The sequence below is a fragment of the Pan paniscus genome, chromosome 1, assembly GCF_029289425.2.
Source record: "Pan paniscus chromosome 1, NHGRI_mPanPan1-v2.0_pri, whole genome shotgun sequence".
NCBI classification, from domain to species: Eukaryota; Metazoa; Chordata; class Mammalia; order Primates; family Hominidae; genus Pan; species Pan paniscus.
The window spans coordinates 74,843,253-74,870,284 of record NC_073249.2 but is presented as its reverse complement, the minus strand read 5'-3'; the positions used below and the strand labels follow the sequence as shown (position 1 = coordinate 74,870,284).

General features: G+C 39.7%; 1 protein-coding gene across 14 annotated transcripts in view; it reads left to right on the top strand.

Annotated features, from left to right (window-relative positions):
* The window catches only part of RABGAP1L (RAB GTPase activating protein 1 like), an 830,901-nt gene that overhangs the window by 697,243 nt on the left and 106,626 nt on the right, over positions 1–27,032 (top strand). Inside the window, exons 1-2 of one of the 14 annotated variants that reach the window (XM_008978339.4) lie at positions 12,796–12,894; positions 15,779–15,992. The exons of 10 other annotated variants lie outside the window; for them this stretch is intronic. In XM_008978339.4, the coding sequence (XP_008976587.1) occupies positions 15,882–15,992 (111 nt within the window). In that variant the 5' untranslated portion in view covers positions 12,796–12,894; positions 15,779–15,881. Of the gene's footprint in view, positions 1–12,792; positions 12,895–13,947; positions 14,099–15,778; positions 15,993–27,032 lie in introns of those variants that run through there. 3 more of the 14 variants (XM_008978335.5, XM_008978336.5, XM_008978337.6) reach the window with 3 other exon arrangements.

The following is a 27,032-nucleotide window of genomic DNA, read 5'->3' as shown; positions in this document are numbered from 1 at the left end:
TTTTCTCCATATCCTCACTAACAATTGTTATCTCTTTTTTTTTAAATAATGGCCATCCTAACAGGTATGAGGTAATATTTCATGGTTTTGATTTGTATTTCCCTAATGATTAATGATGTTGAGCACCTTTTCATATACTTGCTGGCTGTATTTATGACTTCTTTGGGAAAATATCTATTCAGGTCCTTTGGCCATTTTTAAATTGGGTTATTTGGTGTTTTGCTGTTGAGTTATATGAATTCTTTAAATATTTTGGATATTAATCCCTCATGAGATATATAGTTTGGAAATATTTTCTTCCATTTTCTAGGTTGCATTTCCATTTTGTTGACTGTTTCCTTTGCTGTGCAGAGCTTTTTAGTTTGATGTAGTCCTACGTGTTTATTTTTGCTTTTATTGCCTGTGCTTGTGTCAAAAAATCATTGCCAAAATGAGTGTAAAGGAGTTTTTCCCTTAAGTTTTCTTCTAGGAGTTTTGTGATTTCAGGTCTTAAATTTAAGTCTTTAAATATTTCACGTTAATGTTTGTTATGGTATAAGATAAGGGTCCAGTTTCATTCTCTTGCATGTGGAGATCCAGTTTTTCCAGCACCGTTTATTGGAGGGACTATCCTTTCCCCATTGTGTATTCTCCTTGGTGCCCTTGTCAAAGAGAGATCTAGTGGTTTCTAAGCAGCATCATAAGCTGTATCTTTACTGATTTCATGTTACAACAAAATTTTTTTAAGCACAAACCCAGGGGTGTGACATACCCTGAAACTGGTGATTTGAAAATCAGTACTGTTAGAGAAAGGGATCTATGGAGATCATTGTTAGTAGTAGTAATTGGGGCATTGGATCAGGATACCCCAGTTATCCTGATCCAATACCTTAATTATATAATTAAGTTTTTAAGTGTAGAAGTGGGTGTAATGATCACTGTTTTGATAAAATTAAAATATTAATGTGTTAAAGTACCCATCTCATTTGGTGCTAGTAGAAAACGAAATGCATAAAAACTATTGCTAAAAGTCACTAAACCTCTCTTACAGCCTAATTAGCAAGTTAATGCTTTTTCCTTTTGGCTGTTCCCTAATTTTTCATTCAATTTATCTTTTCCTGAAAACCTGCTAATTTCATGCACTTTAGCCCTACGGAAGAGGACGTTGCTTAGCAACTGCCTAAATAACTAATAGACCTAGGTATCTAGTAAAGGCTTGAAGGATTTACTTATTTTAAATTTATATATTTGTGTATTAACCATCAAATCCAAGAGGAAGTTGTTTCACTTTGGTATTTCTTCGGATTTCTGCATTTTTGTGATTAATTCTTTTCTTTTTTTTTTAAATGGAGTCTTGCTGTGTCGCCCGGGTTGGAGTGCAGTAGCTCGATCTCGGCTCACTGCAACCTCTGCCACCTGGATTCAAGTGATTCTCCTGCCTCAGCCTCCCAAGTAGCTGGGACTACAGGCGCACCTACCATGCCTGGCAAATTTTTGTATTTTTAGTAGAGACGGGGTTTCACCATCTTGGCCAGGCTGATCTCGAACTCCTGACCTCAAATGATCCATCCACCTCGGCGTCCCAAAGTGCTGGGATTACAGGGGTGAGCCACTGTGCCTGGCCTGCATTTTTATAATTAATTTGTACATGAGTTGTTTGTAGCAAAAAAAAAAAAAAAGAAAAGAAAAGAAAAACAGTATATTTAATGGGAACTTCTTTTTTCCCCCTTCAACCTCTTAGTAACATTGCTGTATTTGTCATTTACTTTAGTTAATCTTTTCTAACAGAATACCCTATCAATGATATTTGCTGAGTTAAGAAATGTTTTCTGGGCCGGGCGCAGTGGCTCATGCCTGTAATCCCAGCACTTTTGGAGGCCGAGGCGGGCGGATCACGAGGTCAGGAGATCAAGACCATCCTGGCTAACATGGTGAAACCCCGTCTCTACTAAAAAGACAAAAAATTAGCCGGGCATGGTGGCGGACGCCTGTAGTCCCAGCTACTCGGGAGGCTGAGGCAGGAGAATGGTGTGAACCCGGGAGGCGGAGCTTGCAGTGAGCCGAGATCATGCCACTGCACTCCAGTCTGGGTGACAGAGCGAGACTCCGTCTTAAAAAAAAAAAAAAAAGAAATGTTTTCTGGCCAGGTACGGTGGCTCACACCTGTAATCCCAGCACTTTAGGAGGCCAAGGCAGGCAGATCATGAGGTCAAGAGTTCGAGACCAGCCTGGCCAACATGGTGAAACCCTGTTGCTACTAAGAATACAAAAATTAGCCGGGAGTGGTGGTGTGTGCCTATAATCCTAGCTACTCGGGAGGCTGAGGCAGGAGAATTGCTTGAACCCAGGAGGCAGAGGTTGCAGTGAGCCAAGATCGTGCCACTGCACTCCAGCCTTGGCAACAGAGCAAGACTCTGTCACAGAAAAAAAAAGTTTTCTAATTCACTGGATACAGAATTCTATAATATTTCTTTTTAATGGTAAGCTAATTATTTTAGAGGAAATACATTAAGGTTTTAGGAGAAGGAATTTAGAAATTAAATTGAAGTCGTTGCTATTACCTATACATGATGGCTTTACTTTTGGTTGTTTGACCCAGAAGTATCTCAGAAGCGTCATCTGAGCTAAGGGTTTTCTAAGGTTTGAGGGTATGAGTGGTGCTGTCATTTTGCAATGTCCTGTCATACTTAATTTAGCCTTGGTGTGTTTACTTGTCTGAGGTTAAGTCTCCCCACTATGACATATAAAGCTGTATTATTATCCAAATCTCAGACCTATTTTCTTCACTCTTATATTAGTTCATTCTCACGCTGCTAATAAAGACATACCAGAGACTGATTAATTTATAAAGGAAAGATGTTTAATTGACTCACAGTTCAGCATGGCTTAGGGAGGCCTCAGGAAACTTACAATTACTGCAGAAGGGGAAGCAAACATGTTCTTCTTCACATGATGGCAGGAAGGAGAAGAATGCGAGCAAAATGGGGAAAAGCCCCTTCTAAAACCATCAGATCTCATGAGAATTCACTCACTATCACAAGAACAGCATGGGGGAACCACCCCCATGATCTGGTCACCTCCCATGAGGTCCCTCCCCCAACATATGGGAATTACAATTTGGATTACAATTCAATATGAGACTTTGTCTGGGGACACAGCCAAACCATATCAACTGTGTTTCTGTTCAACTGCCCTGAAGTAAAAACAAAATACCAGCAAATTTTCTTACTGCACCCTTTGCATTCTGTGGTGTTGAGACATTAAAGACCATTTGCATCAGGCTAGTGTGGTGGCTCACTCCTGTAATCTCAGCACTTTGGGAAGCCTGGGGAGAGGATCACCAGAGCTCAAGGGTTTGAGACCAGCCCGGACAACATTGCCAAACCCTGTCTCTACAAAACCTACAAAAATTAGCTGGATGTGGTGGCACACACTGTGGTCCCAGCTACTTGGGAGGCTGAGGTGGGAGGATCACCGAAGCCCGGGAAGTTTGAGGCTGCCGTAAGCCAAGAGATTGCGCCACTGCACTCCAGCCTGGGTGACAGAGTGAGACCCTGTCTCAAAAAAAGTAAATAAATAAATAAAAGAAGACCATGTGCCACTTGCACAAAAATATTAGCAGTAAAAAGAACACATAGTTGGGCATGATGGCACATGCCTGTAATCCCAGCTACTTGGGAGGCTGAGGCAGGGGATTATTTGAACCCAGGAGGTGGAGGTTGCAGTGAGCCGAGATGGTGCCACTGCATTCCAGCGTGGGTGACAGAACAAGACTGCCTCTCAAAAAAGAACACAGGCAACTTATATTAATAGTGTTAAGCGAGTCTACATTAAAGAGAAACTGTGCTTTCAAAGAGTTACTTTTGTCTCAGAATGAAGCTCCTTTACAAAATGGCTGCTTTAGAATTCTATCTTGCAGAGAGGCTTTGGGCAAATTTATAGCATATTTTCTTTCACAGGCAAGAACTCCTAAGATATCATTTTGTGTAATGATTAATTATCCTCTATAGATATCAGAGATTTTTTTTGTTTTAATGGAGTATCTTCAGTAAGACATTACCCTATCATAAAATAAAGTGTATTTAAAGCAATATTGCCAGGCACAGTAACTTGTGCCTGTGGTCCCACCCACTCGGGAGCTGCGGTGAGAAGATTGCTTAGCCCAGGAATTCAAGTCTGGCCTGGGCAACATAGCAAGAACCTGTAACTTTTTAAAAAAGGAAATATTAGATTATTAGTAGCTATAGTAACGATAAATAATAGAACATTTCATCTACAATTGACTAATATAGAGCTTATTTATAAACTGCAATCTGTAAGACTGTATGTATCATGTTCACATCTCAACTGTGCTCATATCTCATTTGCATTGTCAACCACTGTACAAAGAGAACAATGTAGGATAACTAGAGTGAAGTTTAAAGATTCATACTTAGTAAGTTATCTGATACAAAGACAATATCTGCCAAATAGTTTAGGACAAAAATGATTTTTAAGAGATATGTATGTTTGAGAGAGAGTGAAGGAGAGGAGGGGAGAGGGAGGGAGGGAGAGACAGAGAGAGAGAGAGAGAGAGAGATGCCAGCCTGCCAATATTCAAAGAGTTTAAACTTCAACCATAACGTTTATTTTTTCTCCTTCTCTCATCTTTCCCTCTATATCTATCTGTAGAAATATAAAAACATATTTTAGATTTAACATAAAATATAAACTGTCATTCAAATGAATGAAATTAGAATGTTCTGGGCATTGCCACTGCCACCACTATGACAGCTGTTTTAGAATTATGAAAATCTTTTTATTATTTTATTTTAGACAATTAAGCAATTTACTATTGCTCTTCAAGCATACATAAAGCCAATTTTTAACATCATGGAAGCCATCGCTGACAAGAATTTTGCCTCAATTCACATGATATTTTCTATTATAGCAGTCTGTTAATGTGTATTGCATTCATCAGTAACTTGAGGAGGAATTGATAAATTGCCTTCAGTCTTCTTTCTCCTCATATTTGCAAATGCCTTATATAATAAATACTACTACAGGCCAGGCATGGTGGCTCACACCTGTAATCCCAGCACTTTGGGAAGCTGAGGTGGGTGAATGGCTTGAGTTCATGAGTTCGAGACCAGCCTGGGCAACATGGTGAAAGCCCTTCTCTACTAAAAATATAAAAAATGAGCCACGCTTGGTAGTGCATGCCTGTAGTTCCAGCTACTTGGGAGACTGAGAGAGGAGGATTACCTGAGCCTGGAAGGTCGAGGCCACAGTGAGCTGTGATCGTGCCACTGCACTCCACCCTGGACAATAGTGAGACCCTGTCTCAAAAAAAAAATTTTTTTTTTTAAATTTAAAAATTAGCTGGGAGTGGTGGCGCTTGTAGTCCCAATTACTGTGGAAGCTGAGGTGGGAGGATCACTTGAACCCAGGAGGTTGAGGCTGCAGTGAGCTGTAAATGCATCACTGCACTCCAGCCTGGGCAACAGAGAGAAACCCTGTCTCAAAAATGATAGATAGCCAGCCATGGTGGCTCACGCCTGTAATCCCAGCATGTTGGGAGGCTGAGGCGGCCGGATCACGAGGTCAGGAGTTCAAGATCAGCCTGGCCAACATGGTGAAACCTTGTCTTTACTAAAAATACAAAAATTAGCCGGGTGTGGTGGTGTGCGCCTGTAGTCCCAGATGCTTGGGAAGCTGAGGCAGGAGAAATGCTTGAACCCGGGAGGTGGAGGTTGCAGTGGGCCGAGATCGCGCCAAAAAAAAAAAAGATAGATAGATAGATACTGTTGGATGCAATATAAGTTTTCAGCCCATATTTTCGTTATATAAGGATACAACATTAAGAGCAAAATACTAAGATAAGAGAAATATAGAGTCTACCATTAGAAATTTTAAAACTTCTATTTCAGGATTTCTAAATGGGCTATTCAAAAGTGAATTGAATCTCCTGTCTTTTCTCTTGCTTTCATTTGTGACAAACCTGATGTAGGTGGGAAAAAACCTGAGCCTTTGTAATCACATGTTTGGGTTTAATCATAACTCTCATTTAGTAGTAGTGTGACTTATTTATTTATTTGAGACAGAGTCTTGCTCTGTCACCCAGGCTGGACTGCAGTGACGTGATCTCAGCTCACTGCAACCTCCACCTCCTGAGTTCAAGCAATTCTCCTCCCTTAGCCTCCCAAGTAGCTGGGATTACAGGTGCATGCCACCAGGCTAATTTTTGTATTTTTAGTAGAGATGGGGTTTCACCATGTTGTTCAGGCTGGTCTCAAACTCCTGATCTCAGGTGATCCTCCCATCTCGGCCTCCCAAAGTGCTGGGATTACAGGCATGAGCCACTGAGCCCAGCCAAAGTAGTGTGACTTTAAATTGCTTAAACTCTTTTTTTTTTTGATGGAGTCTTGCTCCGTCGCCCAGGGTGGAGTGCAGTGGCACGATCTCTGCTCACTGCAGCCTCCACCGCCTGGGGTTAAGCCTCAGCCTCCCGAGTAGCTAGGACTGTAGGCACCCACCACCATGACCAGCTAATTTTTTTTTGTATTTTTATTAGAGATGAGGTTTCACCATGTTGGCCAGGCTGGTCTCGAACTCCTGACCTCAGGCGATTCACCCACCTTAGCCTGCCAAAGTGCTGGGATTACAGGCATGATTTCCATGGCACCCAGCCTAAATTGCTTAAACTCTTAGAGCAAGTATCTCTTCTGTAAAATTGGGATAATTAAATCTGCTACAAAGTATTGTGTAAGAACTAAAAGAGATAATGAAATTATGGCTCCTCCCTAGCACAGTAGGTTTTAAATATGTGTTATTTCTCTCCCCCTTCCCCATTTACCTCTGATGGAAACTTAGTTGACATCTTTGAAGTGAAGTGGTTTGTTGGTCAGTTCTTAGTTTCTGAGTTAGCTGCTACTCTAAGCCATTGCACAGGGTATTTCTTTTGACTCAAGATAAAAATGAACTGTGGAAAACCTTATTATAATATAGTTATGAAGAAGGATTATTTATTTTCACATGATAGCCCATAGTAACGGTGTTTTGTTGATCAGGTTACAATAGACTAATATCATTATATAACAAATGCTCTTTTTTCCCTGTTCGTCTCATAGTTGTTCAATTTAATGAGAGGTAATTGATTAAATTCTGTTTGCATTGTAGTCAGGAAACCAGAGAGGGCAGCAAACTGTAGGAGATTGTGCCCCACCGCCCCACCCAGGCCTCCCTATCAAGACTTCACCTCCACTAACCTGTCTCAGTCATTTCTAACAGAAGGACTCATGTAAATTACCAAATTACTCCCAAATAAATCAGCGTCCAGAAAGATTTAGTTGTTTATGGAAAATTGGTAGAGGATTGAAATTGTATGACACTGTTATTCATCTCTCCTGGACAAGGAAATACGAAAAAAAAAAAATGGAGGCATTGGTTGTGTTCTCGTATACTGAGAACCTCACTCCCTGCCCCATTTCTAAAGGTTACAATTCCATCTTCTCTTTAGTTTTCATCAAATAGTTTTGCCCCCTGTACATCATTTTTATTAATATTGATAATAACAACCAACATCAATCAAATGCTTTCCAGAGTCAGGTACCTCACTGCATTGTTACTGTTTTCTCATTTTGTGGATGATGACATGGTTTGGCTCTGTGTCCCTGCCCAAATATCATCTCAAATTGTAATCCCCACATGTCCAGGGAGGGAGGTGAGTGGATCATGGGGGAGTGGATCATGGCAGGTGAGTGGAACAGCATCCACCATGCTGTTCTTGTGATCCTGAGTGAGTTCTCACAAGATCTGATGGTTTTATAAGCATCTGGCATTTCCCCTGCTTTCCCTTCTCTCTCCTGCCGCCATGTGAAGAAGGTCCTTGCTTCCCCTTCACCTTCCGCCATGATTGTAAGTTTCCCAAGGCCTCTCCAGCCATGTAGAACTGTGAGTCAATTAAAACTCTTTCCTTTATGAATTACCCAGTCTTGGGGTTTTTCTTCACAGCAGTGTGAAAACAGACTAATACAGATGAGAAAACCAAGGAGTGAGACAACTTATGTAATTTGCTCATTGTCACTGCTATAGACTGAATGTTTGTGTCCCCCCAAAATTCACATGTTGAAATACCCAAATGTGACGATATTAAGAGACGGGATCTTTGACTGGTGGTTAGATCATGTGGGTTAAGTTCTCTTGAATGAGATTAGTGCCCTTATAAAAAAAACTCCAAGGAGACCCCTTCCTCATTCTACCATGTAAGGACACAGAGAGAAGACCTCTGCCTGTGACTAGAAAACACGCTCCCACCAGACACCAAATCTGCCAGCACCTTAATCTTCCACACTCCAGAAATGTGATAAATAAATTTCTGTTGTGTATAAGTTATCCAGTCTATGGTATTTTATTCTAGTAGCAGCCCAAACAGACTAAGACAGTCACATAGCCAGTGAGTGGTGGAGTCCAGTATCAAACCAGGTTATTCTAAATTCTGGAGCCCACACTTCCTTTCTCTAATGGCATAAATGGAAGCTAGAAAGGCAGGAATTTAGTAATCTTCAATGACTGGCTTTGGCCTAATTTGTTGACCTGATATTTGCAAATTACCATAGGCTAATTTAAATCTGCCTTTGTAACTTCTGCTGTGTCCAGTATCAGTTTACCACTCTGGTCATTCTAAATTCATTTTTCCCTGTAAAAAATTATTTCACTTTGCCTATCTAAATTCAATCCATCTTTTCCATGAAGGCTTCCCCATCTGCAGAGGGACTTCATTCTATTACAGTCCTATATCACTAATTATTGTATTACATGACAGACATAGCTTTTTTTATAGTCTGTAACCTATGTATGTGTGTGAAGGAGACATCAGTGTTTGAGAAACAGCAGTGTTTGGCACACGGCTAATTCTGGTATATGTTTGCCTACTTCCTTATCCTTTAGCTTGCACACTAGAAACAGACACACCTGTTTTTTAATCCTAGCAGCTCTATTTCTAGCTGTAGGTGTCGAGTCAAATCACAAAACTTCTCCATATTTTAATTATCTACAAAAAAGGAATAATTATGGTATCTAGTTTATTGATTTACAGTGAAGATGAAATGAGATTTTGTGTTTAGGACATAGTGAATACTTATTAAATATTAGCTGCCACTATTATAACTTCTTTTTTTTTTTTGAGATGGAGTCTCGCTCTGTTGCCCAGGCTGGAGTGCAGTGGTGCGATCTTAGCTTACTGCAAGCTCCACCTCCCGGGCTCACGCCATACTCCTGCCTCAGCCTCCTGAGTAGCTGGGACTACAGGCGCCTGCCACAACGCCCGGCTAATTTTTTTTATATTTTTAGTAGAGATGGGGTTTCACCGTGTTAGCCAGGATGGTCTCGATCTCCTGACCTCGTGATCCACCCACCTCGGCCTCCCAAAGTGCTAGGATTACAGGCATGAGCCACCATGCCCGGCCTATTATAACATTTTTAGTAAATATTCATTGTTATAGATTATTTGTATTACTAGATTACAAAATCTGTAATCCCCCTTATGCACATTATAAGCATTTAGTAAATGTTGAGTTTTTTGTTTGTTTGTTTGTTTTTTGTTTTGAAACAGAGTCTTGCTCTGTCGCCTAGGCTGGAGTGCAGTGGCGCGATCTCAGCTGATTCTCCTGCCTCAGGCTGCTGAGTAGCTGGGATTACAGGCATGTGCCACCACGCCCAGATAATTTTTATACTTTTAGTAGGGACGGGGTTTCACCACGTTGGCCAAGCTGGTCTCGAACTCCTGACAACGTGATCTGCCTGCCTTGGCCTCCCAAAGTGCTGAGATTACAGGCATGAGCCACCACACCTGGCCTGAGTTGCTTTTTTAAAATAAATAAAGATTTAATTCACATACCATCAAACTTGTCAAGTTTTAACTGCAGGTTTTAACTGCAGGATTTAACCAAGTGCCCTGCTGTAAGCTGCCAGTATATAACATAATGCAGGCATGTGAGGTCCCATTGGAAAGGGAGTTTTATCCAGGCTGGGAGAAAAACTTGAGAGAAATGGGCACTTGCGTGAAATCCTATTGCTGTTCCCTAAACCTACCCTCTGATCTTATGAAAAAACGAATATCATGTGAAATGGTTTCATTTCATTTGATTGTTAGTGAAATGTTTTAAATAATTATTTGAATGCTTTAGAAATTAATGTATCGTTATTTGTAATTAGAATTCAGTTGTGCACTCTGCTCAAAATGAGACAAAGTGAAGCATTACTCATGTTTTCAGGTAAATATGGAACTCTTCATTTTGAGTGATAACAAATATCGGTGAATGCTTACAAGCACTTGAAACATTTACTTTTGGTTAGGTAAAATTTAATGTGAATGTGATGGCGGTGGATTTTAGTTTCAAATGAGGTAAAAAGCTGAATTGTTAAAGAGTTGCATCTATTCTTTCATAGTCTGGAATCTACCTCACCCTCATTCTTTGTGGTAAGTTGCAAATGAGGCAGCAAGATACCCAGCATACCTGTTAAGCAAGTATTTATGTCCCACTGGTTTTTCTTTTTTTAGTTTAATGCTAGGTTTTTTTTTTCTTTTTTTGAACAATCTGTTTTCTGAGGTTTTGAATTTTCCTAGCAACTGCTAGGAGAGATAGGAAGGATAATGAGCTGAATGGCTGGAATTCAACACAAGAATAATGGTGTTCTTTATTTACCTTTGCATAATTTTAAAGAGAACAAGTTTACTTATCTTTTACTTGTTCTTTTTCCATTGTAAAAACTCAGTAGGTGTTACTAGACTATTCTGAAATACAAATTCTGAAAAGCTTTCTTCTGATATTTCTATGGTTTCTCATTCATATTTTCTCTTTTGTTACCTCACTTAGAGCACATGGGCTTTGTAATGTACACTGCTAAGAGTAGATAGAAACCTGCTTGGAATATTGATTTTCTGTAATTAAGAATGTATTTATAGAATTTTATCTTTCTTATAGTTTTTTTTTTTTTTTTAAGAGGCAGCGTCTTATTCTGTCACCCAGGCTGGAGTGTAGTGGCACAATTGCAGTTCACTGTAGCCTGAACCTCCTGGGTTCCCCGCAAATAGCTGAGACTACAGTAACTTGCTACCATGCCTGGCTGATTTTTCAATTTTTTGTAAAGATGTAGTCTCACTATGTTGCCCAGGCTGGTTTTATAATACTGGGCTCAAGCAGTCCTTCTCCCTCAGCCTCCGGGGATTATGGGTGTGAGCCACCACAACCAGCCTTTCTTATAGTTATTTATCTCACTGTGAACACTGTGAACATTTTGTCATTTTGGAGATCCTTAACATTGAGTCATGTATACTTTGTGAATGTTTGCATAGAGTTACCTAGGAACATCTGGAAGAATGTTCATGAAAGATTAGACGAGGGCCAGTCATGCAGGAGGAACAGTTTCTCCAGGGTGCTACCCATCTATATGGGGGTTGCAGAAGACCTTTCTGCCCTCTAAACCATATTTCCTTTTTTTTTTTCTTTGAGACGGAGTTTTGCTCTGTCGCCCAGGCTGGAGTGCAGTGGTGCAATCTCGGCTCACTGCAACCTCTGCCTCCTGGGTTCAAGCGATTCTCCTGCCTCAGCCTCCAGGGTAGCTGGGACTACAGGCACACACCACCATGCCCGGCTAATTTTTTTCTATTTTTATTAGAGACGGGGTTTCACCATGTTGGCCAGGCTGGTCTCCAACTCCTGACCTCGTGATCCACCCGCCTCGGCCTCCAAAAGTGCTGGGATTACAGGCATGAGCCACCGTGCCTGGCCTAAGCCATATTTCTCTTGTAGTTGTTTTGTCTTTCTTTCCGTCTGATCTTGATTTTATGGGTGACGTGATGAGAATATTCAACAAGTAGAATATGAGATATAGGAAAAAGGTCTTGACTGCTACTCTCCTGAGTTGAGATAATTTTTTTTTTTTTTTTTTTCCCGAGATGGAATTCTCCCTCTGTCGCCCAGGCTGGAGTGCAGTGGCACAATCTTGGCTCACTGCAACCCCTGCCTCCCGGGTTCAAGTGATTCTGCTTCAGCCTCCTGAGTAGCTGGGTCTACAGGCGTGCGCCACCACACCTGGCTAATTTTTGTATTTTTAGTAGAGGTGGGGTTTCACCGTATTGGCCAGGCTGGTCTCGGACTCCTGACCTTGTGATCCACCCACCTCGGCCTCCTAAAGTGCTGGGATTACAGGTGTGAGCCACTGCGCCCGGTGAGGTGAGATAATTTTTATACTTGCTGCTTTGACTGATGTATAAAAAAATGCTACTCCCATAATGAAACTACTTTGCTGCATTGGAGAGAACACAATAGAAAAATAGCCACATCTTATTCAAGCTTTTCTTGATTTTTGTTTCAGCTGTCTCTAAATTTGACACTTGAGAATAGATGGTTTATTTGACTCATAGTATGACCCAGGTATGCTTTTGTTAAAAAGAACAGTTCTAGGAGGATGACTGTTGGGACAAAATTAGCTACTAGTATGGAATACTCTTTCAGTGTAAAATCTCAGAACAACATTTAAAAATCACTGGAGCTATTTTATTCATAAACATTTTCTTAATAAGATCCAGAAAGGGTTTATAAACCTAATAAACCTATTTGATAGGTTCTATCAAATAAACCTATTTGATATCTTCTTTCAAACCTATTTGATATCTTCTATCAAATAAACCTATTGGATAGGAGGAAATAGGAATAGGACACATTGCTTTTGACTTTCTATACCCATGTGGAAACCAGGAATCTATTCTCTCCCTCTCAATTTACATGACCATGAGGAAACTGAAACCTAGCGAAGTTAAATGACTTGCCTGGGGACAGACAGCTAGCTAGTTCCTGCTTGAACTGAGGACCATCTATTTGGTTACCGGGAGTGTGGCTGGTTTCTGTTGCCTGTTTTGATACTCTTCTCTTGGTAAGTTTTAGCTTCAAATGGTATTGTCCACACCACAGCCTTTGATCTCAGGTAATTCTCCACACCACTGCCTTCTTTTTTTTTTTTTTTTTTTCCAATGCAGTTGCGTGGTGTGAAGGCGATAACTGCAGACACTCAGGTGTAAACAACCCAGGGAATCAATGGGTTGGGGGGATGGTAAAACAAGAGTTCTTAGACAGGACTGTGTACAATAGCTTCTGAAGTTTTGGAGGGTATTGGTGTAGCTGTTATTTCTGAGACTGGAGAAAATGACGGTAGAGTGACAGTTTCTCTAATCATCAGTTTTCAAAGAGTATGTTTTTCGTTGGAACCACAAATATAGTACACTTAATAAGGGGAAACGAAACCTTGAATTTTTCCTTCCCAGACTCTGAAAAGTAAAGTAAACTTTAAGGAACATTTTAAGGGTGACAAAAGGTGAAGATTGCAAATCAAACTTAGAGTGTCCCTGCTCAAGAAAATCTGTGCACTGCAGCTACAATAGAGGACCACTTGGGTTTAGAAATGACATGTTATTAATAATTCTAGTCACTGTGGCTAATTAGAACAATCTGTTGAAGGTTATAAATTATAGAAGCTTTTAAAAACATTTATCTAAGAACCTGTGTAGAATTCTAAAAGGACTGAATTATTTGAAGTTATTAGTTTCTGTGTATGTAAACTTAAACTATTTTTAAAGGCTTTGATTATTTTTCTAAAAATGTTTTTGCATGCTTATAGCCTGATGCCGTAAATGTTTTATGAGTTTAATGTACAGCACCTCTAGGTGCTATTTAAAACTGTTTTTTCTGGTCCTTTTCTTTTGGGTTATAAGGGTTCTTCGTAACCAAGAAGATTACCTATGGTTACGCTGAATGCACTCTCCCAGGGTGCATAGGCGCTGCTGAACTGCGGTTATAACTCTTGTTTGCCCCTGGGTGGTTGCCAGCAGGGAGTAAGGCATTGTGGGAAGTACTTTCTTTACCTTCCACAACAGGTGTCTTTGTCAGTGCACTTTATTCAGATATCCATGTGTGGAAGCTCTGAGTCACTGAATAGCAAAGAAAAATATGAAAGCAAGAGGAATTGCTTTCACATCTAGAAAATGTTGCAAGATAATCTGAAATCTTCTGGTGCTGGTGAATGCATGAAGAGGTTCACAGTATCTTTTAAAGTACTTCTGAAAAGATAAGGAGTTTAAAAGGTATGAACTGCCTGGACACCTTATAATGCCTTGTCTCCTGATTATCTTTTAATTTTTACCTGGTTAGTCAGCGTCAGGATAAATGTGCAGGAAAAAAATGTTAACGAAAATAATGCTTAACAGACAAAGCAGCACTGTAGAACAAAAATGAAGTAAAAATGCTTTACTGACTCCAACAAGGGTCAAACACAGTTTGAAGCTGTTTTAATCTTGTGGATTTATTTAAAATATTGCATTTTTTTGTTTAAATAAGCTTATTAGATTTGCTTGTTTCCTAGCAATCAGGTGCTTTTCCCTCCTTCCTTGTGCTCGCTCTTATAAGCTAGAATGCTATAGCAGTTGTAAAACTCTACTAATTACATTTAAATGGGACAAGGTGTTATACAAGTAATCATGTTAATGTAGATGAAAAAAATACTTTTGGAAAACATGGGAAAATAACACTATAGATCTCATTCTGAGTTTTGTTTTCTGAAAAGCAAACAAATTTAGGTAACATAATCCTGCTATTGGTAATGAAGACTAAACATTTCAACTGGTTGAAATGTTTTATTTCAACTTATTTCTTTTGATTTTAGACGAACTTGCCAAATTAATTTCTAGTTCTAACAAAGAATATTTCTCATAGTAAGTACTGCAGTGTCATGATCTAGAAAAAGCAGGGAAGATACTAGCTTAATTAGGAATATTGAAAAACAACTTCAGAGAAGCCTTATCTGTCTTCCCCTCATTTTTATTTGCTTAATCCTTTTTCCATGAAATTAGTATACATTATATTTCCTGATCAAGCAACTTTGTAATGGTGATTATGGGCAGCTTTCAAACTTTTCATCTGGAAATATGGCAGTTCATTTATGGTCTCCAGCTGTAATTTAAAAAGCACTACTGGTGGTTAAGCTACCAACAGTTAATGGCTATCTACTGATTTGAATAATTAAAAGAAACCTCTAGCCTTAAAGATAAAAGATGAAGAGAACTTTTATCTATGGGAGCAAAACAACCAGTTTATAAATGAGACTCTTGTATTGCTTTCTGAATAACAACACAAAACTATGCTTAAAATACTTATTTTTTTTAGTAGGAAAAGGGAGTAATGATTATTAATTGATATTGCTGTCCCTGTTTCATTTTTATGTTTTGGCATTTTTTTCTTTAACAGAAATACTCAGAGGGGAAATTTTTTTTTTTCAGACTTCAGGAGATCACTTGTAATTGTACTATAAATTCTTTAAATTCTGAGAAATTAAAATGGTTTTCATCTGTTCATTTTCTAAGATTACGAAAAAATAAGCCTTAAGAACACTAAGAAAATTTACTTCTTCTCCAAGAACAATCTTCATGTAATAATACTGCAGTAAGAAGACGAGCTATTATGAAAATTTTTAATTACCAAGAACATAACACAAATCAGTTTTTGTTGTTGTTGTTATTGCTATAGGATATTTCTAGTTAGGAAACTTTATTTCTTTTTTGAAGTTTAAAGGTTTCCAAAAATTGAATTTTCCAGCTTCTCTGTTATAAATGCAGAAGGTGTTTATAGTGTATACTTCCTGCATAGATAAGAAACCTCTTTTAGTTTCCTACTGGGGGTGAATTGCTAGCCAAGCCTGTGATAGCAGCCGCTTTTTTTTTTTCTCTCTTTCTTTCTGGATTTTTGACACTCCACCCCCTCGAACTCAGGTGGGTGTGTACACTGGCACTGAGCTGCAGTAGGATTTTTCCTTGGATAGTCTGGTCTGGAGCTGGGACAGCAGCTGCTGCTGTGGAAAGGCCAGCTGGCAAGATGATGGAAGAAATCTCCATTATGGTAGCCTATGACGCCCATGTTTTCAGCCAGCTGCACGATGAAGACTTCCTCACTAGTCTGGTGGCCATCAGCAAGCCCAGGTCTATGGTAGGTGGTGCCTTGCACACTACTCTGGGACTGTATTTTCTTTTCTAACATGATATCTATACTCCTGTAGCAACTGAGGCATAACTTGCTGTTGGCTTTGTGTTATGTCTACAGGTTTTCAAAGATTTATGTACATAATTAAACACTTATATAACAGTAGCACACTTAAAATGTTAGGCTGATGCTTTCATATATAATGAGGTTGAGAGGAATTTTAGAGTGCCAAATATCACTTTGTCTTAAGTTTCTGCCTTGTAAATATGTATATAATTATCAGGTAGGGGCTAGTTATATTTACATAGCATACAATTGAGGCTCATAGAAGTGTAACGTTTCTACCAGTGAGTCATAACATCAACTGAGAACTGAGCTACCTAAACATCAGGTAACTTTCAGGGTCTTAAATTATTACTAAGAAGAACTATTAGGAAAATAACAGTACAATTTTAGTTTGGCTTTAATATTTGTAAAAAAAATTTGCCATTCTCTCAGGATCTTAGTGTGTATGCATGTCCTGGCATAATCAAAAACGGAAGTTCTTGCAAGTGTTTATTGTTTCTTCTCTTAGATGTCATCATTATAATGGCTATTGAGTTTAAGATATCAACGATCTATACCTCTGAAACCAACTTTTTTTTGAGATGGAGTTTCGCTCCTATTGCCCAGGCTGGAGTGCAATGGCATGTTCTTGGCTCACTGCAACCGTTGCCTCCTGGGTTCAAGCGACTCTCCTGTCTCAGCCTCCCTAGTAGCTGGGATTACAGGCATGCGCCACCATGCCTGGCTAATTTTGTATTTTTAGTAGAGATGGGGTTTCTCCATGTTGGTCAGGCTGGTCTCAAACTCCTGACCTCAGGTGATCCGCCCGCCTCACCTCCCAAAGTGCTGGGATTACAGGCATAAGCCACCACGCCCGGCCCCCAAAATCAACTTTTTAACTACAATTGTAGTAACTTCTTATTATATTTAATATGACTCATCACAAACAACAGAATGAAAGAGTATATCATAACATTTAAACCTAACTAATATGAAGCCCTACTTCTCTATTTTAAGGCACAGGAACCTTAAAAACATGGCTATTTCTTGAAACAACAAATTACAAAAAATAAAAATAAAAAAATAAAGGAGAAAGCTATAGATTGATTTTAAAAGACTTAAGGGTTATATCAACCAGATGCAATAAATCAACGTTGTTTAAATGCTAATTTGAACAAAGTATAAAAAGATCTGTAAGATAATTGGGAAAAATTTGACCACTCCTTAGGTATTTAATAATGATATTAAGAGAATTATGTAATTTTTTGTGCATTGATTTTTTTTTTTTTTTTTTTTTGACATGGAGTCTCCCTCTTGTTGCCCAAGCTGGAGTGCAGTGACACGATTTCGGCTCACTGCAACCTCCGCCTTCTCAGGTTCAAGCGATTCTCCTGCCTCAGCCTCCTGAGTAGCTGGGACTACAGGCACCTGCCAACACGCCTGGCTTTTTTTTTTTTTTTTTTTAAGATGGAGTCTCGCTCTGTTTCCCAGGCTGGAGTGCAATGGCGCTATCTCAGCTCACTGCAACCTCCGCCTCCCATGTTCAAGTGATTCTCCTGCTTCAGCCTCCCAAGTAGCTGGGACTACAGGTGCACACCACCATGCCCAGCTAATTTTTGTATTTTAGTAGAGACAGAGTTTCACCATGTTGGCCAGGGTGGGCTCAAGCTCTTGATCTTGTGATCCACCCGCCTCGGCCTCCCAAAGTGCTGGGATTACAGGCGTGAGCCACGGTGCGCAGCCTTTTTTTTTGTATTTTTAGTAGAGACGGTGTTTCATCATGTTGGCCAGGATGGTCTCAAACTTCTGACCTCATGATCCACCCACCTTGGCCTCCCAAAGTGCTGGGATTGCAGGTGTGAGCCACTGTACCCGGCTGATACTATGATTTTTTTAAATGGTCATTTAGAGATATATATTGAATAGTTTTGGATGAAATGTCTGCAGAGATTCAAAATGAACCAGTAGATTATGTGTTGATAATTATTGAAACTGGGTGATAAGTATTAATACATAGTGATTCATTATATTCTCTCCACTTTTGTAGAGATGCAGTTTAAAAGAATCAGCTGGAAGACAAATAAAAGCAAAAAGATTTGCAAAAAGCAAAACAGATATAAAACTGTAATATACTCAGTAAAACTGTAATATACTCAGCCAGGTGTGGTGGACCACTCCTGTAGTCCCAGCACTTCGGGAGGCTGAAGCAGGCAGATCACTTGAGGCCAGGAGTTCAAGACCAACCTGGCCAACATGGTGAAACCTTGTCTCTACTAAAAATAACAAAAATTAGCCAGGCATAGTGGCACATGCCCATAATCTCAGCTACTCAGGAGACTGAGGCATGAGAAATGCTTGAACCCAGGAGGTGGATGTCACGGTGAGCTGAGACAGAGCAAGACTCTGTCTCAAAAAAAAACAAAACAAAACCATAATATATTTCTGGAAGTGTTAATAGAGAAACATCTGACCTGTTGCATGCTTTCCTTGTATAATATACATAATTTATGTTTTTATAATTACATATATTATATGAAGATTATTGCCAACCCCCTAGTTAACTACAATATACACTATAACTGAATCAGGATAGGATAATCCACGGTTGTAGATAATCTTTAAATTTTATTTTAGTCATTGATTTTACAATATTCCAACATGAAAGCTTATCCAGAGAATTCAGAATATGGCCACGTGCTGTGACTCATGCCTGTAATCTCAACACTTTGGGAGGCCAATGCAAGAGGAAGAGGATTCCTTGAACCCAGGAATTCAAGACCAGCGTAGGCAACATAGAGAGACCTCATCTCTACAGAAAAAAAAAAGAGGATCTTGACAGGACCATCATAAATAAATGAAACAGAATTCTCTTTTTTTTTCTTTTCTTTCTTTCCTTCTTTCTCCCTCCCTCCCTCCCTTCCTTCCTCCCTCCCTCCCTCCCTCCCTCTCTTCCTTCCTCCCTGCCTCTCTTCCTTTTTTGAGACAAGGTCTCACCATGTCACCAAGGCCTGAGTGCAGTGGTGTGATCATAGCTCACTGCAGCCTCAAAGTCCTGGGCTCAAGCAGTCTTCCCACCTCAGCCTCTCCTGAGTAGCTGGGACTACAAGTGCACATCACTGCCCCTGGCTAATTTTTTTTTAAAGAGGTAGGGTCTTGCTATGTTGCCCAAGCTGGTTTTGAACTCCTGGGCTCCAGCAATCCTCCCACCTCAGCCTCCCAGAGTGGTGGGATTACATGTATGAACCATCACACCCAGCCAAGAGCCTCTTAAGAGGTCTGAGCTGAGTCTTCAAAAACTAACAGGAGTTTTCTAGGCCAAAGGAGAGAAGAAACAAATACAGAGATGTGAAGCAGCAGAGTATAGAGGACAGTGATGGCTGAAGAGGTGGACAGTGACCAAGTCATAGGGAACATCCTATGCTCAATAAGTATAGGACGTTGTGTGTTTGTATGTGTATGGACGCAGGCACATAAGAGACTGGGAGGGAGAAAAAAATGAATGAATTAATATAAATGTGCTTATCAGGAAACTCTTCCATTTGTAGATTGTGTGTATATTATGCCTCAATGCAACCCTAGCTGCACCAAAGGGAATTCCCACTCCTAACCCTGTAGCTCATTTTTAAATAGAATTTGTTGACTAATATGGAAAAGCCTTGGAGTTCTGATAGAAACACATAATATTGTTTTATATATCAAACTTTTAAATAATGCAGATCTTGGGGTATTATAAAACTTTCCAAAGATATTTAGTTTTATCAGATTTGAAATTTAAAATCGTCTTTTGGAGGTAATATTTGGGTTTGGTTCATCTGGAAAAGTTATTCTAAAATTGTGCAAGATAAAAATATATATCATTTGCTTTTTTTTTTTTTTTTTTTTTAAATATGGAGTCTCGCTCTGTCACCTAGGCTGGAGTACAGTGGCACGATTTGGGATCATTGCAACCTCCGCCTCCTGGGTTCAAGCAATTCTTCTGCTTAAGCCTCCCCAATAGCTAGGATTACAGGTGCTAGCCACCATGCCCAGCTAATTTTTGTATTTTTAGTGGAGACAGGATTTCACTATGTTGGCCAGGCTGGTCTTGAACTTCTGACCTCAAGTGACCCGCCCGCCTCAGCCTCCCAAAGTGCTGGGATTATAGGTGTGAGCCACCATACCTGGCCTCCTTTGCTTTTAATTCCATGTTGAATTTTTTGCTTTGAGATGAACATTTTTTCATCAAACATTTTGTTTTTTTGTTTTGAGATGCAGTTTCGCACTTGTTGCCCAGGCTGGAGTGCAATGGCACGATCTCAGCTCACCGCTATCTCTGCCTCCCGGGTCCAAGAGATTCTCTTGCCTCAGCCTCCTGAGTATCTGGGATTATAGGCATGCGCCACCATGCCTGGCTAATTTTGTATATTTAATAGAGACGGGGTTTCTTCATGTTGGTCAGGCTGGTCTCGAACTCCTGACCTCAGTTGATCTGCCCACCTCGGCCTCCCAGAGTGCTGAGATTACACGTGTGAGCAACTGTGCCCAGCCAAGATGAACATTTTAAATCAAATGAAAGAAATTCTCAGATTCTCTACAGTATAAAATTGCTTCTCAATCTGATAACTGCACTGTGAAGCAAATTACACTCTTGCTAACTTATAAAATCCTCCTTAGGTTTGGGTTCATTATTAAGGGTATTTAGAAACTTTCTTAGTACAGGCTTAATTAAATATCTTTCTGTAATTGGACTTTGTTGCATAATGGGAGGTGTTTTGATTCCTTGAATGGTAAAAATCCGATTAAATACAGTGGTTCTCAGGTGTGGATACTGCATTTTTTTCTTATTCATAAGTAACCCTGTGTCTTTCTTATGTTTTTGGTAGGAATCTGTAGTAAAATATACATTGCAAGCTGTTACACACACAAAACTGAAAGAAAATTTGACTAAACAATACCTGCTGTTGCCACATGTTATGTATGAAGGGGATTTTTCTTTTCTATTCAATCGTTTAAAGGCTTTAATTGTTTATGACCCACTAAATTGAATTGAGAAATCTCTCTATCCACACTTTGGAAAATATGATTATATCCTATTGAGTCCTTAAAAGTAAATGATGATGCAAGAAAATCACAGACCCCTTTACATAAATTACAGATAAGAAAAAACAATAAGGAAGCCAAGCATAACTTCTTATGTCTTCCATATCATACACACATGAGCAAACTAAGAAATTACCTAGACCAATATTGTTTACTGTGATAACCTAAACAAAAGCCTAGTCACTACTAGCAGAACATAAGAACTTTTTTTTTTTTGGAGACAGAGTGTGGCTCTGCCACCCAGGCTGGAGTGCAGTGGCTTGATCTCTGCTCACTGCAACCTCCGCCTCCCAGGTTCAAACAATTCTGCCTCGTCCTTTTGAGTAACTGGGACTACAGGCACACACCACCATGCCTGGCTAATTTTTGTATCTTTAGTAGAGATGGGGGTTTCACCATGTTGGCCAAGCTGGTCTCGAACTCCTGACCTCAGGTGATCCACCTGCCTCGGCCTCCCAAAGTGTTGGGATTACAGGCGTGAGCCACCACGCCTGGCCTCTACTGGGGGTTTTAAAGTTACACAGTTCTCAGTTCAAGTTTTAGATTCGCTACTTACCAGTGAGCTAAGTAACTTCTCTAAGCCTTGGTTTTCTCATCTGAAAACTGAGAGACATAATAGTATTACCTCATTGGAATACCATGAGGTTATTTGAGAGCACTTGTAAAGTATTTAGCACAGTGAAAGCAGTAACTAATTGTCTCCTTTTCTAATAAGGGAGGAACTAATCAGACTATTTGGAGAAGGTCTAAAGGAAGAAGTGGGATGAATAGATAAGGCACCCTGGAGACGCAGGAGGAGTTGGGAGGACAAAAGGAGAAAATGAACTAGTTGGGTTACCCTGGAGAATTACTTTGCTTGATTAGGGAATCACTATCAGGATACCAGTCCTACAGGAAACTTGAAGCCTTCTGCCCTGAAGATGGTGCTGAAGATCTTAGGTTTGAGCTTAGAAGGGTGGGAAGGCAATGTAGAACCAATAGAAGGGAGTATATATAGGCCAAACCTTCTGACGAGTAGATGAGATCAATTACTGCAGCAGGAATCTTGCAGTAATGAACTGGCAGGGCCCACATTGACCAAGGAAAAAAATTGTAAAGGACATTAGAGCAATGCAAGTAAAAAGAGATGACAAGTGTCTGGACTTAGACACTTGACAGTGGGAGTGTAAATAAAGAGATTAGTCTACACATGTTGGTTAGTTCTCACAAAGGGAATATACATTAATATTATTTAGGAAGAAGCAGCAACTGATGTTATGAGAAGAGTAAATGATTGAGATAAGTGAAAATTAAGCTTCCAGCCATACAAAAGTGGAGATTGCTATAGTGTCAAAAGTCTTTGGGAATGGGAAAGTTAGGTTATCAAGAATAGAATGGAGGAAAAATGACCCATTCTGGCTTTACCATGTTCCACATCTAGAAATTCAAGGTCACAGTATCACGGTAAGAGAATTGATTGTCCAGTGGTTAGAACACTGCCCTTTAACAAAAGCCATTTAATCAGACTAACACATGGCTATACTATATTGGCACTGGATAGATATTCTTCACTGACAGAAACCAAAATAGCAGCACTGTGCCAGCAAAGGAAGGGAGCTCTTTCTTGGAGCTACAGTTTCTCTTTCTATAAATGGGAGATGAGGGTAAGCATTCTGTAATTACTTCCTCCTTATCGGATTGGCACAGATTTCATCAAGCATGCCAAATTAAAAAACAAAATTCAGAGCAATTCCATATGTCAGAGATGGGGAAAACAATAAAATCAATACTGTTATTTCTAAATCTTTACTAGATATACATTTCAAATATTGATTAGAATAAACATAACAAGATTCATCCATATTTTTTAAAAATGTTATCTGAATATTTTTTATTCTCATTGTTACATAGCAAGTGCACATTTTGGCACTATATCAATTTCAGTTCAGTTCAAGCATCCAACCAATCATTTGGTTGATCAGTTCTAATGAGTTAAGGTTCTTATAGTTGCAAGTAATAAAATCTTGTGCTATCTTAAATAAGGGATTTTATCACGTGGACAGCAAAGTGTGTTCCTTTAAATGCAAGGGCAGTTCATCTAGGCAACAGAGCTGGTACTGGACTGATGCTGGCAACCATTCTCCCTATCTCTTGCCATCTAATTAAAACTTCTCTCTTGACATCTACTTTATTTCTCTGTCTCCAACTTCTTGGCTTCTTTATTTCTATGGCAGAATATTGCTGCTACACAGCATCCAGATTTATAGTTCTACCATCTGAATCACAACTCCATATTTCTTTGGTGAGAATCTGACCGAATAATGTTAGGTGAGTTTTGTGATAGTATAGAGCAGAGCCCCTGAGCACACACTCAAACTAAACTGCTTGGGTCCAATCCTACCTCACTTGCAATTAGCTCTATGACTTTGGGCAGATTACTTAATCTCAAACCTCATTTTTCTCATCTGTAAAATTGGAGTCTGTAAGAGAAAGTAGTCCTGACTGAAATCGGCCAGAAGTCCCTCTCATGTTATATCTAAAGTAAACCTATCTTTAACTGCCAAGCTGTGTTTCGTGTTTCTTTCCTCTTTCTTTAACTCTTACAGAATCATGTTAGTAGTACCTGTAAGATTAAATCAAAATTAAGTTTAAATTTAAATTAAATCAGTAATATATGTAAAGCACTTAAGAAAATTAATTGTCAATATATGTAAAGCACTGGATACCTAGCACATAGAAAGTGGCATGTGTATGTTAGTTATTATTCCAAATTGATTCTTTTATTATTTATGAATGAATGAGACAAGGTCTGTCGCTCACTGCTGCCTCAACCTCCTAGGATCAGGTGATCCTCTCTCCTTAGCCTTCCGAGTAGCTAGGTGTACAGGTGCATGTCACCGTGCCTGGCTAATTTTTTATTTTTGTAGAGATGGGGTTTCACTGTGTTGACCAGGATAATCTGGAACTCCTGAGCTCAAGTGATCCTCCCCCCTCGGCCTCCCAAAGTGCTGAGATTACAAGCGTGAGCTACCACACCTGGCGTGGTTAACAGAAATTTAAAATGATGATTAAGACCAGGCGTAGTTGCTCACGCCTGTAATCCCAGCACTTTGGGAGGCTGAGGCGAGTGGATCACGAGGTCAGGAGATCGAGACCATCTTGGCTAACACAGTGAAACCCTGTCTCCACTAAAAATACAAAAAATTAGCCGGGCATGTTGGCGGGCGCCTGTAGTCCCAGCTACTCGGGAGGCTGAGGCAGGAGAATGGCGTGAACCTGGGAGGCGGAGCTTGCAGTGAGCCGAGATCGCACCACTGCACTCCAGCCTGGGCGACAGAGCGGGACTCCATCTCAAAAAAAATAAAAACAAAACGATGATTAAATTATTAAATTAAAAATAAAAACAAAACGAGATTAAATTTTTTTTTTTTTTGAGACAGAGTTTTGCTCTTGTTGCCCACGCTGGAGTACAATGGCATGACCTCAGCTCACTGCAACCTGTGCCTCCCAGGTTCAAGCAGTTCTCCTACCTCAGCCTGTGGGTAGCTGGGATTACAGGCATGCACCACCACGCCTGGGTAATTTTGAAATTTTAGTAGAGAGAGGGTTTCTCCATGTTGGTCAGGCTGATCTCGACCTCCCGATCTTAGGTGGTCTTCCCGCCTTGACCTCCCAAAGTGCTCACATTACAGGCGTAAGCCACCGCGCCCAGCGAGAAACCAATATTACATCAAAACTCACCACAGTGCGCAAGCTGAACATGTAATCAAATTGTAGTACTCAAACTCATTGCAAGGACTTCAAGCTTATTTACAAACAGGATTTACAGCAAACAAAACAGTGTAGCCCTATAATTGTAATGCCCACAATAGGATTTCTGGCAGGCTGAAATTCAGAAGCCCTCTTATCCGACACAGTCAGGGCTGTAGTTGGTTTATAGAAAAAGTTGGTTCAGGAGAAGAAGGATAAAAATTGCTACATACTAACTTAAACATTTGTTTTTACTTAAAACTTCCATTGTCAATTTTGCTTTAAGGCCTTTAATGCTCTTTGTTTGCTTTGGAATTCTGAAATCCATATGCCTTCTAGTTTCAGTTTCCTTAAGAGGGGCAGTAAATTAATAAATGTGTCAAGCAGTCTAAGGGCAAATTTGATAGAGATTTTCATAACTTTTTTCTTTACATTTTTTATGGCAGCATTGCCACCATTTAATTCTTTTTTTTTTTTTCTTTTTTTTTGAGACAGGGTCTCATTCTGTCTGGCATGCAATGGCACAACCTCGGCTTACTGTAACCTTCGCCTCCCAGGTTCAAGCAATCCTCTTGCCTCAGCCTCCTGATTAGCTGGGATTTCAGGCATGTGCCACCACGCCCAGCTAAGTTTTGTATTTTTAGTAGAGACGGGATTTCACCATTGGCCAAGCTGGTTTCAAACTCCTGACCTCAAGTGATCTGCCCACCTTGGCCTCCCAAAGTGCTGGGATTATAGGCGGGAGCCACCACACCTGGCCTCACGCTTTGGCTTTTGTCCATGTTCCATTGACCAAACAAATCAAAAGGCCACTTCCAACATACTGGAGAAGAAAAGGGTACTCCACAATAGGAGTTGTGGGAGGGGAAAGTGAGTATTTGCTGAACAATAGTTTACCACATATATAATTGACCTAACTGACCCTTCATATGATCACCATGGTTAGGTTAGCTGTGTAAAATATATAAGCACTGTGTTTCTCAATAGTACACTTATATAATATTCACAAAAATTGCACATGCACAGATTAATCATCAAAAAATGACATATACTCATTGAAAAATGAGATAAAATTGAAAATTCAGACTCACCAGTCTTTTACCATTATTCATTTTACTGGAAACTTTAAAGTGAATTGGCACTCTTTTTTCCCCATCCCTTCCAAAGGTAATTAAGAAACAGAAATCTCTTGCCAATGTTTCTAGGGTATGCCAACATTGTTATCTCAACCTGATCCATATTTATAGCCCAGGGATTTGCAAAAACTTCGGGGGATCATGGATTCCTTTGGCAGTGTAGTTAAGTCCATGGACCCCTTATCAGAAAAAAATGTTTTTAAATGTGTAACATAAAATAGATAAGACTACAAAGGAAATCAATTGTATTTAAAAACAATTACTAAAATAGGCCAGGTGCGGAGGCTCACACTGTAATCCCAGCCCTTTGGAAGGCTGAGGTGGGCTGATCACTTGAAGTCAGGGGTTCAAGACCAGCCTGGCCAACATAGCAAAACCCAATCTCTACCAAAAAAATACAAAAATTAGCTGGGCGTGGTGGCATGCGCCTGTAATTCCAGCTACTCGGGAGGCTGAGGCAAGAGAATTGCTTGAACCTGGGAGGCAGAGGTTGCAGTGAGCTGAGATCACGCCACTGCACTCCAGCCTGGGGGACAGAGCGAGACTTCATCTCAAAAGAAAAAAAAAATACGATTACAAAAATAGACAGAAATCAGATTTATGATATAGTAATAAGTACTTCTTTATTAAACACATTAAATAGCAAGAAATGGTAGTGAGGCTACTATAAATGCAAAATAATTTTGAGATATGTGTAATACATATAATGTGAATGAAAATATCTGTGGTATCTATAGGTGGCAAAGTCACAAATAACACGGTGGATTATTGGCTACATTTATAATGGAAGGAATTGATAAATTTCAGTTAGAGGTTCAGGAAAATAGCTTTTTTCCATCTAAGTTCAATTCAATGAACTCCCTCCACATACCCCTAATATAACCTTTATCTGATACTGTCTGAGACACAAAGATTTTTACAAGTCTTTTCTTTCCTTACAGTGGGCTAGGAGAAATCTTGATCATGCCTTCCACTTTCTCTCTTCCTCTTAATGGTATAGAAAATTACTTGTGTGATTATTTAATGAATCTCTCATTAATCTATAACTTCCCTATGT